Raw genomic sequence first — 12,002 nt, forward strand, 5'->3', positions numbered from 1 at the left:
AGGCACGTGGCAGCAACAGCACCCCTCGTTTCTGGTTTCAACACTGAAGCACAGGTACCAGGTCCTCCGTTTGTTTGTTTGTCTGTCACCACCTCCGGGTTGGCGGTTCACCAGATACACGGCGGTCAGTTTTAGGGCGCTGAGGACTAAATGGGTCACCTGCTCTCAGTAATAGGCATTTATAATCCATCCAGATGTCTGCCTCATTGGATGCAATAGAGCCATAGTGAGGTGTTTGTTGCCTTCAGTTATTAGTTTCTTCATCCTTAAGTGTGCCACATATTAACAGGTCTAGGCACGGCGGAAAGCTGTTCTTCTCTTCAAGCAAGGCCCCCACATCCCAAGCCATAGCATCTTATGATGTGTTAGCCTCACAATGACCCAAGGAGGACAGGCTGTCCACAGAAATCCCGGATTTGCAGGTGAGAACTTTCTCTTAGCATCTGCACTGCTCCATCCCTGCAGCACCAGTCTGTAGGAGGAATGGGGCAGAAGAACTGACAAGCCCACCCCATCAATCTTACCATTATCCTGCTCTCTACTCCCCCTCCTCCCCCCGGCTCACGTTCCTTCTCCCTCAGGATGGTAAAAAGCCCAGTGGTACCAGGCATCATCACAGCTCTACTGAGATCCACAGAGATTCTCAATCTACGACTGGTTACGGCAATTTCTATTGTGACCTTGAACCATCTGAAGAGTTCCAAACTCTGATGCTCCTGGCATTCTCATGGCACTAGACAGAATGATGCATAAAAACAAACCAACCTTACACTCTAAACAAGCATTTGCAATACAATAGGTATCGCATTTATGCGAGTTTGAGCTATTGACATTGCAAATGACAATGCTTTTTATTTTTGTTTTCGTTTTTTAAACATAAATAAAAGGCATTGTCATTTACAATGCCAATAGCTTTAACTTGCGTAAATGCGAGACCTATTGCATTGCAAATGCTTGTTTTTCTTGGGAGATTGTTTCCTTTTTCCTGTCTTCAGAAAATAGTTCTTTGTGATAGCTCTGTATCTTGCACCACGCCAGACAAAGTTTCCCTCAGTTCCAGGTTCTTCACTATGGCATTGGCTGCGGACTCTGCCCTCTGGTCTTCCATTGCCGTTTGGTTCAGATTATTGCAATCTCCAGTTTGTGGTGAGTAAGCCTGGCTCAGGTCAGCATCTTCCCTTGTTGACTTTGGGAGGTAGACTGCTGGCCAGTAGGTCCTGTGCGCGGATGGAGAGCAGTTCATTTCCTGCTGTGCTTTCCAGTAGCTGGTGCATTGCCTGTCTGAGGATTGCTCCAGGTGCTTAAAATGTATGTTCCTGAGTTTGGTTGGTGATTTGATCGATCTGGTTCGTCATATTCTGGTACCTTGGCAGATTTCTATATAATACTTTCTTGTAGTTTCTGTTTTTGTTCATTGAGTGCTGGGTATTGCCGCCTGTCTGCCACTTTTGCTTGAAGACAAGTAGCACCAGTCTGTGTATGCTTAATAACCCTACAGGTGTATTTGTAACTGTCTGTCACAGACCGCTTAGCTGTTTGTTGGCAGACCTGTTGTTTCTAGTACATAATATATACTTAGAGTGGGCTTTAGGTCAGCCTCCTGTTCATGATTGGATGGCTTTGTTGTCTATCTAAGTTGTCTGCCCTTGATTCAATGGCGTTCTTCCTCGTTCTTGTGATAGTTCTATCCAGGAGCATTTCGATCTTGCTGTGTTCTGATGGGATGAGTTGTATCTCTCCACCGCTAACCCCGCGACTTTGTTTTTCCTTACCGTTAGCACTCAGTCAATGCATGTGTTTCTTTGTTCTCACCTCGCTTGTTCCTCTGCCTCCCCGTGTTTTCTCTTTGCCTCTCTTTCACTCAGACGCTTCCTTCCTTCTCCCCACTTGAAATACTTTCTTTATTTCTATGAAGGCTTAGCCGCCGCCCAGTGCTGTGGGCTGCTCACTTTCATTTTCTGCTCTTGTCTCCACTTTGTGTTTAACTTTTATTTGGTTTCACGGCCATTTGCCGTGTTGGACAAGTAAACTAAAAATAACAAATCTGCTGCCATGCTCCACAATTCATGCGTGCTTTGTAAAGCATGCGCCCTTGCATATCGTGAAGCGCGCATAGGCGTTCATCATGGAATTGATTTTCTGTAATAGGTAACCCAGTGCAAGATTGTCAGACATGCTTGCACAAGCAAGGAAAACCTTTTAGAGTGGAGTCCTTTTGGATTTGTCAGTGCTTGTTAGTTCTGGTCTGTAGCCAGAACTGTAGGTATCTCTGGCTCTCTAGATGTAGAGGTGTCTTATTCTGATCTCGGCAGTTTTTGGTCATTGTCGGTCTAATCATTCGTGTTTTTCATCTCCTGCCTAGTTCTAGCAGGTAAGCGCCCAGTAATGTGGAATAACTCCTTTCTTGCAGAGGTAGTGTGTGCCATTCACTATAGAAGGCTAGTTAGCACGTGGCACAGGATGGTATTTTATAACAAGAAATTACTTACAAACTATACTCCTGTTTTTGTGGGATGCTGAATATTGTTTTTAATTGAAACACGTATTGAAATGTATCACCTGCTGCTTGCAATATTCCAGTTTTTTGTTTCACAAATTACCCTACACATTTCCTCTACATGCCACGCAGGTATGATCGTTCTTTTTCAAGGCTTGTTTTTACCATGACTTAAAATTATCCGAGCTATTCAAAAGCGAAAGAAAGAGAAACTACTTTAGGAAACGCATTAAAGAAAATAATTTGTTTCCGGTATTTAGTGACAGAAAAGTGATTCATCTAATGTAGGTGTGTATACATACGCCTGGGAGGGCTAGATCCGTGCCAGAATTTCAGACCGTGCACCAAAATATGCAAATTAATTATATGTAGATGAATTTGGTGTAAATTAATTTTATGTGGGAATCCTGATAATATACCCTGTATCCAGCCCTCAGGAACCTGTCGTCTGTCGTGGCCACCCGGATCTAAGGTTAGGTCACTGGAGGCCACTTGATGGAGCAGGAAAGGAAGGAGGAGAAACCAGTAGGGCTGCCTAGTGGGTGGCAGCAAGGTGGGAGACGAGCAGCTCTCCAGTGAGTTTTCAGGTCACTGCCATCTGCCTCAAGGGAGCTGCTCCTCACACCACAAGGAGTCTATCTCTAACTCTCTAGATATGGTAAATTGTTGGCATAATGTTTAAAAGCTCCGTGCCTGACCATGATGCCCTGAGTAACAGATCAGCTACGGCCTCCTTACATTCTTGATGGGTTCGCGTCAGGCTCTAGTCTGAACACTTCTGACTCTTGTAGACCCCAAAATGATTTTTGCAATTTTGTCTTAGCAGTGTATGAGGTCTGTTGGGACATTTTACACAGTTGGTCCCCGGATTTTGTTTGATAAAATTCCATTTTGTTTTTACTTATATTTTTAGAAAGGGGGTGAGAGGATAATTGTGATGAATCTGCTGTTCATGTGGTGTATATTATGTGAACGTTGTGTGCAAGTCGATCCCCTTCGTTTTTAGAGCTACCAATCCTGCCTACACTTTAATATTTAGCTTTTGTCCATATTACCTTAAGCACTGATCATTATATTTTCCCTAAATGGGAATTGGCCAGTAGGCTGGACGTTGTGTTGGCGTATATGTGGTGCTTCGCACGCGGTTTCCCATCATTGTGATGGAGGGTTAATGGATGGCCCAGCAGAGGCTCCCTGGGTTTACATAGTGCTCATGTGAGAGTGTATCCTTGGAAGAACAAAGTAATAACTATCCACCCTTCACATGAAGCAGTCGGATGACGTGTCAGCTATTCATTGGCTTTGTTGGCTCTTTTCGTCCAGACCCGCATTAATTAAACAAGCCGTTGCCTGCTGAATATTCCCACTATTCACACCTGAGTCTGTATGTATGGTGCAAAACACCTGATTGTACATCTATTTTGTAAAGCATTTAGGGGATGCTGAACCCCGTTTATATTTAAATATTTCCCTCCCATGTTTTTACTATTGGCTCGTCGTGTCCATTGCAAACAAGCCACAACTCTGTCACGGCCGTCTGGGGAATGGTAGCTTATTTACAAAGATGCATATCGCGTACGTGCCGATGGCACGCCGAAGGCAAGTTCGTCTGCGCCCGTCCACGCCGGTCACAGCCCAGAACAGAGTCTTAGACCCTGCTATTCGCGTACAACACTGTGGCTGATAGCCAGACAGGTAAGAACTGAGAATGTGAACGGACTGACTTCTTAGATCAATCAATCAATCAGGGCTTGTAAAGTGTGGCTACTCACCCGTGAGGGTCTCAAAGTGTGGTGGGGGCTGCTGGCCCTTCTGGGTGTAGGATAATTCGAAAATCCAGGTCTTGAGGTCCTTCTTGAACTGGGTCAGTGACGCGGATTGCTTCAGGTGGAGGGGCAGGGTGTTCCAGGTTTTGGCGTCTAGGTAGGAGAAAGAACTTCCACCAGAGTGGAGTTGTCTGGCGGGAACGTGGAATGCCAGGCAGTGGTTCCGGCATCATGGTCCTTCGTCGTCGAGAGCTTTGTAAGCATGTGTGAGGAGCTTGAAGTTAATTCTCTTGTTGACTGGGAGCCAGTGGAGTGGTCGGAGGTGTTGCGTGTTGTGGCTGCTGCGGGGGAAGTCGAGGACCAGCCTGGCTGTGGCATTTTGGACGTTCGGTGGTTTCTTGAGCTGTTTCTGGGTGATGCCGGTGTAGAGTGCGTTGCCGATGTAGAGTTTGCTGAGGGTGAGAGAGTGGGTGACCGTTTTTCTGGATTTTATAGGGATCCATCTGAATGTCTTTCGGAGCAGGTGGAAACTGCATTTATTTGGCGTTTCATTGTGAATGAAAAGTCCAGTATGATGTCAAGGTTGCAAGTGTGGTCCGTCGGGGTGGGCTTGGGGGCGATCCCAGAGCGGCTGGCCATCAAGCGTCGTCCCCGACGGAGTGGGTTCCAGGATGAGCACTTCGCTCTTGTCTGAGTTAAGTTTGAGGCAGCTGTCTTAATTCCAGGTGCCAACGGCCTTCATTCTACTGTGGAAGTTGGTTCTGGCAGTTGTGGGTTCGTTGGTGAGGTAGAGGATCAGCTGGGTATCATTGGCATAAGAGACTATTTTGAGTCTGTGGCTTCTAATGATAGCTGCAAGGGGGGCCATGTAGACGCTGAACAGTGTGGGGCTCTGGGAGGAGCCCTGGGGTACTCCGCAGCTGATCTCTGTAGGTTCTGTGAGGACATGGGGTAGTCTGATTCTGAGTCCGGGCTGGGTGGATGCCAGTGCAGCCATTACCTGTGGTACGTCTGTTTAAGAAAAACGCCCCCTAAAGAGCTAAATTCATATGGTCTGGGAGTAAGGGGTAATAGACCAAAATCAATGAACGACCTCCTACGTGACCTAAATTGCTTTAATGCTTGCTACTGTATAGCATAGAAGCGGGTCATTAACTTACGATTTCTCCACACATAAGTTTAATTTTTATAAAAATACTTTTATTTATCTTTTATTTCATTATTCGCTTAGACTGCCAAGTAACAATTCTGGATCACATTGTCATAATTTCCTTCAACAATGTTGTTTCCTGACCATGTATAAACAAATTTCAATAATACATTTCTTAAATAGTCATCTCAATCCGTGTAGAGAGAAAACATTTATAATAAAAACACAGAAATAAAAATTGGGGGATAAATCCTTTTTCTCTTAGGAAACCTATACCAATAAATACTCGCCCCACATTCATACCTCTTTCACATAATCCACACTCGTATCACTGACTCATACTGACTCATACTGTACACATTCATCCTCCCCAGCCCAACATCGCAAACACAGATGAACAGAAATTTGTGTTTAGGGTAAAACCAATAACCCTTGAATGCTATGCTGATATCTGTGACATCATAGTCTCAGGCCGACGTATGTTTCAATGGATTGAAAGCATTATCTCCATCTTCATCAGGAGCTATCGGTTCTTTCGTTATTTCTTTTTTCTTTTAGAGGGAAGCCATGGGGAATCTAAAAATCACAATCTTAACGGTTACTTCTAGCTGTCACGTCAATGCACTCCAGCCGGAGTGTCGATAATCCTTGTAAATTGAGCAGTCATTCAAGGTATCGGCTGTCAAGAGCTAGTTTTATCTAATTCAAGACTCTGGGCGCCTCCTGCTCATGTACCTTCTATTGAAAAAACTCTGATGTATTGCACACATGGGCTAAACTCTATTCTTTCCAATGCCGGGACCGGCGTCGTTCACTCTATTTTTGTTTCCTTTTTCTTTTTATTCTTTAATAACCATGCTCGTGCAGAATGGCAATCTCTACGACACTGGGTGTCATAGAGATTGCCATTCTGCACGAGCACCGTTCCAGTGCATTTGAAGAAAGGAATGCACGCTGAAAGGGATGTGTGGCTGCGCTAATACATCCAAATGATCAGGAGAGTCATCCACTTACAATTAAAAGAAAAAGGAAACAAAAAATAGAGCGAACGACGTCGGTCCCGGCATTGGAAAGAATAGAGTTTAGCCTGTGTGTGCAATACATCGGAGTTTTAGTTGCTTACATACAGAAGGACAGCTGTCTGGATACCACACAGTTTGACTGATCTGTGACTGGGGGTGAGTGTCTGAAAAGTTTCAGCGCTCCGTCCATCATCTCCTTGTGTTTGCTTTGTTTGCCCTAAGTTGGCAGGATATGCCCAGACGTGGGTACCTTGCTCACTTCGCCACTGGATTCAAGCTAGCCTGGCTGATGAGGGGTGATTCCCCGAATGCTTGTTTCCAGTCCAAGGAAGACCTGACTTGGCAGTTCGGTCTGGACTATTCCCATGAGGCACAGGGTCAAGACTGATTTGCATATGGCTGGGTCTGAACTGGGGTGGTGAAGTGAGCTAAAGAACGATGATGGATTCAGCTCAAATCTGTGACTGGGGGTGAGCGTCTGAAAAGTTTCAGCGCTCCGGCCATAATCTCCTTGTGTTTGCTTTATAAAAAATAATAACACAACACATGTTCACCCACGACGGGTTCTTAGTGCCACATAGCAGGTGTTTGTTGGTGTTCAACTCCGTGATACTCATTTTATCAACCTTCGATGGAGGACAGGCTGTGTGGACCATTGGTATTTGACTTGGTGACCATGAGGATAAAGATAGACAGATCCCTGCAGGAGATAGATACATTTGTCATTCGAGCCATCAGACGCCTCATTTTGCACACCCCAGTTGGTTCAGTGTATTCGGTAGGGGATTAAATTTGTTCCTCATAGTCTCCTTCCCACCAAACTCCAGTGAATTCTTGGGGGTCAGTGATCCCTCTGTCTATCCAAAATTTCAAATAATAATATGGACTCTCACGGTTCATAGGGCATGAATGTGTTGGCAGTGTGAGTTTATTGATGGCAACAAAGCATTACACGTAACAGTAAACCGCTAAATCCATTCACAGGTCTAATGATTGAGGATCCCTCTTGGAAACTAGTTGGAAATCATCATTTATTGTTGAATACATAGATCTCATATATGTATGCAGGTATGTGGGTATCAGTTTATGGTTTGATCACCCATCTCCTCAGACACTCTTTCCTTCAGCTTCCTTTGAGCTCTCCCAAACTGCAAGAGTGTAGCTTTTCTTGAAAACATTATTTTAGGGTGATGAAGATCATCCATACATTCTCCCACATCAGTCAACAGTTCACAGCGGTATGTTTAGAGTACATATTCTGTATACACTTTTTATTGCTTAGCGTGCACTGCTAGAAAATTGCTTTGAACAGGTTCCAATATAAAAAATATGGCAGTCGGTTGCTCATCAGTAACGTTTGTTCTAGGCTTTCAGAAACAGAGAGGAGAAAGCTCGGCCAACCATATAGGCCTTGTTGAGTAGCAGTAAAGCAAGTGGAGGAATATCCAAGAGCGACCTAAGGTACATGAGGCTTAAGAAGCCATCAAATGAAGATAGGGGCCTTGGTTGTAGAAGGCCTGATGGGCCTTGCACAGTGATTTAACTATAGAACGCCTTTTACCAGGAGCCATTGGAGGTGACAAGATACAACAAACTGTGAGACCTGCAGCTGAGGCCCATAATAAGTCGGGCCACAGTTCTGGATGAGCTGTAGTCTTCAAATGGAATAATGAAGCATCCACAAAAGAAAGGACTGCAACTCGCCCACCCTTAACCTGATGGTTAACTGAACGATGAGCCTCTCTGAGAAGGAGAAAGTAAGTGGAGACCTTTGCTCAGCTCTTTAAGGAGTAAAACAAAAAAAGAAGAGGTAAGCTTTTTCACATGAACAGTGAAGCGGAGCTTGTTGTAAAAAATAACTCAGATTCCTTACTTTATAAACTGGATTGAGGGAGGGCCCAAGTCAGTAGGCCACTGGGCATCGAGCCAAGAGGTTCTGTTATTACCAAAAACCAAAATCTCAATTTTGTTGGTGTTGAAGCAGAAATAACTGGTATCCTCGTAGGCAGCAATAGACCATAGCCATTGAAGTGGAGCTGATGCTACTCACTATCCTCCGCTACCCAACATTCAACTGGGTGTTGCATGTATATGCAAAGAATATCAGGCCACAGAAGTATGTTAGTTAGTCCGTGAATAACAACTGTTGATTAAGGTTGGGCTTAGGGCTTGAACTATGGAGTACCGCGCATGTAATGCGTTTATTGTGCGACATGATTGGAGCAGCTTGGGAATGTTTCTTGAGGAAGGATTCCAACCACTCTCGGGAAACGATCCCTCACGCCAAACTCTTTATCATGCTCTAAGTCGGTGGGACGGAAGATAACATTTATTCTGATCTACTAGCACAAAGGTGGCGGAGATCAGTTTTATGTCACTTAGGGCTGCAGTCAGAACCACTCTAGTACCTCTCGTCTGATGGTGGGAAACCTACCTGGGCGCTGTCGAGGAGTTTACAGTCCTCCACAAAAGCTGATACATTTGAGTTTACCACCGACTCTGTGAACCTGGATTGATAAGACATTAACAATCGAGCTTGAGAGTTTAAAGTTTGCGATCAAGGGATTTTGTTGCCTCTGGTAATATTCTCCCTTTGGTTAAATAGAGGCACAACAAGGTGACTAGGGTCTGTCCTCATTTCATAAATCCTACCAGTGGAAATAATACTTCCATATTAGGAGACATTTTAGAGTCGATATACTACAAACCTGGCACCATGTGAATAATAAATAGAAATGTTCCAAATTACATACAAGTTTGTATGAGCGAGTGTTAGATATTTAGGGTGGTTAGTAGACATCGGAGGATGGTTTTAATGCAAGCGGGACGAATTGGAGATTTCCTCCCCCCACCTGCTGGGTGGGTAATAAGACATCCATAAGGGGGTGCTGTGGAGTCCACGCAGCCCTAGGTCTCGGGGTGGTGATGTACAGTTACTTTTATTTTCTACGGATTAATGCAGGCTCCTGACATTCTTCTAAATGCACTACTAGGTTTCTTCAGTTTGAGTGATGTGAATGTAGCAGTCTTTCTTAGTTAACATTGTAAGCCCATGTCATAATAGCTTTTTTATATTCATATACATTGGCACCTTAAACTTTCATAATCCTTGTACCATATACACAATTTGTTTCAGGATAAACGATTTGACCCTCCATGAGCTTTGTCAATTCAGCAATATTCCTCTCTTGTTTCTTTAGCTGTAGGTGATGAATATGCACAAGGTGATCTTATTTGTTTACAACTATAACCTTGGTCCTTAGCGATGTATGTTTACTTTTTACTCGAGCAATATCACTCCCTGTGATGTCCTGTGGCTTATAGGTCATGTGATGTTACTTTATATGTCGTTATCGGTGTCGCGTTGTCTGTTTTCACCTCTGTAGTGGTACCAAAGGTAGCATGCTGTCAGTTTCAACTACCATGGTCATTTTTGTTAAATAGACGTCCATGTCGTGTTGGATGGGTCATTGGGGTGTCTGGTCCTTCACAACAGCACAAACCATGCTCTGCGATTGCTTTACGGCCCACCACAACTGCCCACCTATACATGCACAGATTACCGGCTGAGCCATGTGTTCTAATATTTCAAGAAACCATTGCTTGTTTGTGCGCACTGCCTGGGGTCAAGAAAATATGTGGCTGTTTTTTTCAAAAATGAAAACATTTTTTAAGCTGTGTTCTTTAGAAGGAGATTTGTTCAGGGCTGACTACCATAAGTACCAATAAAATTGACAGGAGCTCGTTTTGTTATCCAGCCTGTTCATGAGCAGCTATCAGAAGGAAGCAAATTAACTCTGGATCATACATGAATCAAAAACAATAAATCGCAGCAGTTTTTCTTTTAAAAGCCGCGCAAGGATGAGGTGGCCTTCAGAAAGTTTAAAATTCCCAGACACTTCTTTTAAACAGACGGATTATTTGTACATAATGCATTGCTTCCAATTCATCTAAGAACAAATCCCCCTTTTATGAGCTTCATAAAAGTAATGAAAATATACCTCTTCATTTACTACACTCCTTTGGAGTGGGCAGGTATTTTGGTCTGAGAGTCTTCGGTGTGTTTTTATTGATGTATTTGATTTAAATTCTGACCAGGTTATTTTGTATGGACCATCATACAAATATAAAGATAAACACATTTTGTTTTAGCTGTCTGCAAGAAGCCAACTCTTCCTAGATGGACTTGCACTCGCTGACCATCTGATGTATTTTTGCATTCTACAGGGTAAGGTGGTGGAACATGGGAAGCACTTTGACCTTCTCGCTAAACCTTCCAGTCTGTACTCTGAGATGTGGCACACGCAGAGCAGCCGCATGCAGAACACCAATATCAAGCAACAGAAAGGTACCAGCCAACAGTTATCCAAGGACGAGGAGAGGAAAAAACTACAGGAAGAAATTATCAACAGCGTCAAGGGATGCGGAAACTGCTCCTGCTAGCCGACAGGTTCCGCAGTGACATTCATTTGCACTGAAGCACAATTCTGAAATAAGACCTTGGTTCCCCTTTTCTGGAACTCATTGGGAAGAAATGGCCACCACTTCGAAGTGTCTACTGCTACTTTTGTGTTGCGACAAACCACATAAATTATGAGTTTCTTGATGAGGCTGTAGCCAAAACTGCGTTCTGATCCAGAATAATTTGTTTAAAAAATCATTGGTGACTCAAAAACAAATCAACATGCCACACAAGCTGCAGTGTTTCAACACAGTGGTGGATTTACCTTGAAAATTGTCTATCAAGGATGTCATGCTATGGCCGTGAGCAGCTTTCCTGCACTGCCACCATCTGCATTGCATGGTCAACAAGGGTACTGGACATGTTAATGTTTCTTGTTGATGCCACCCTTGACTTCCTATCTTAGTCGCTCATTACTATTTTGTATGGCATTTTTGTAGTATTTCCATTAGCAGAAAACTGATGTTTCTTAAATTTATTTTAATTAAATTGTAAAATTGGTACCGCTCCAGTTTATTGTGGAGTCCCATCAGACACGTTTTTGGGTTTTAAATCATTTTATACAAATTTAACGTGGTCACTTGAAAAATCTAAATGTGGAAGTACTATAAAGTGAGAGTGAAGCCAGAAATGTATATTTCATGATCCATTTCCAGTACTCAATTAAATGTATTTATGATGTTATTTCCTTGGTGTTATCTTGTGTACAAAGACTAAACATTTTTTGTCAGTAACATGGTGTTCATAAATATTTTGAAATCAAGAGTGTTTTGATACTGTGAGTTACTTCCTTTTAGTAAGTTAAATATCTATATAAAGCATCTCTCTCCATGCTGGTGTTATCCCAGCCTATCTGATAAGGTGAATTATGTATTGCATGTAGACACCAACAAGTACATACTCTAAATGCACAAGTGTTTTGTCTCGTCCCGTGTTACTCCCATGTTACCTCCTCCCTCCCCCAAGAGACAAAACAAAACAGTTTTTCAACGCGTCGCCCTGTAGCATAAGAAAACAGACACGGCAAAAATGTATTTATTTTTTCAATATTGGCTTAAAAACAGACAACCAAAAATCATGACCGCCCATAAATATCTCCTTGCAA

At 43.3% G+C, this 12,002-nt stretch overlaps 1 protein-coding gene across 1 annotated transcript in view; it reads left to right on the forward strand.

The window, feature by feature from the left end:
* ABCB7 (ATP binding cassette subfamily B member 7) overlaps window positions 1-11,660 on the forward strand; it is an 801,099-nt gene extending 789,439 nt beyond the window's left edge. Inside the window, exon 16 of the mRNA XM_085608245.1 lies at window positions 10,663-11,660. Within this exon, the coding sequence (XP_085464371.1) occupies window positions 10,663-10,878 (216 nt within the window). The 3' untranslated portion in view covers window positions 10,879-11,660. The remainder of the gene's footprint in view (window positions 1-10,662) is intronic.
* Window positions 11,661-12,002: the final 342 nt, after the last annotated feature.

This window comes from Triturus cristatus, chromosome 5_2 (assembly GCF_964204655.1).
Source record: "Triturus cristatus chromosome 5_2, aTriCri1.1, whole genome shotgun sequence".
Taxonomy (NCBI): domain Eukaryota; kingdom Metazoa; phylum Chordata; class Amphibia; order Caudata; family Salamandridae; genus Triturus; species Triturus cristatus.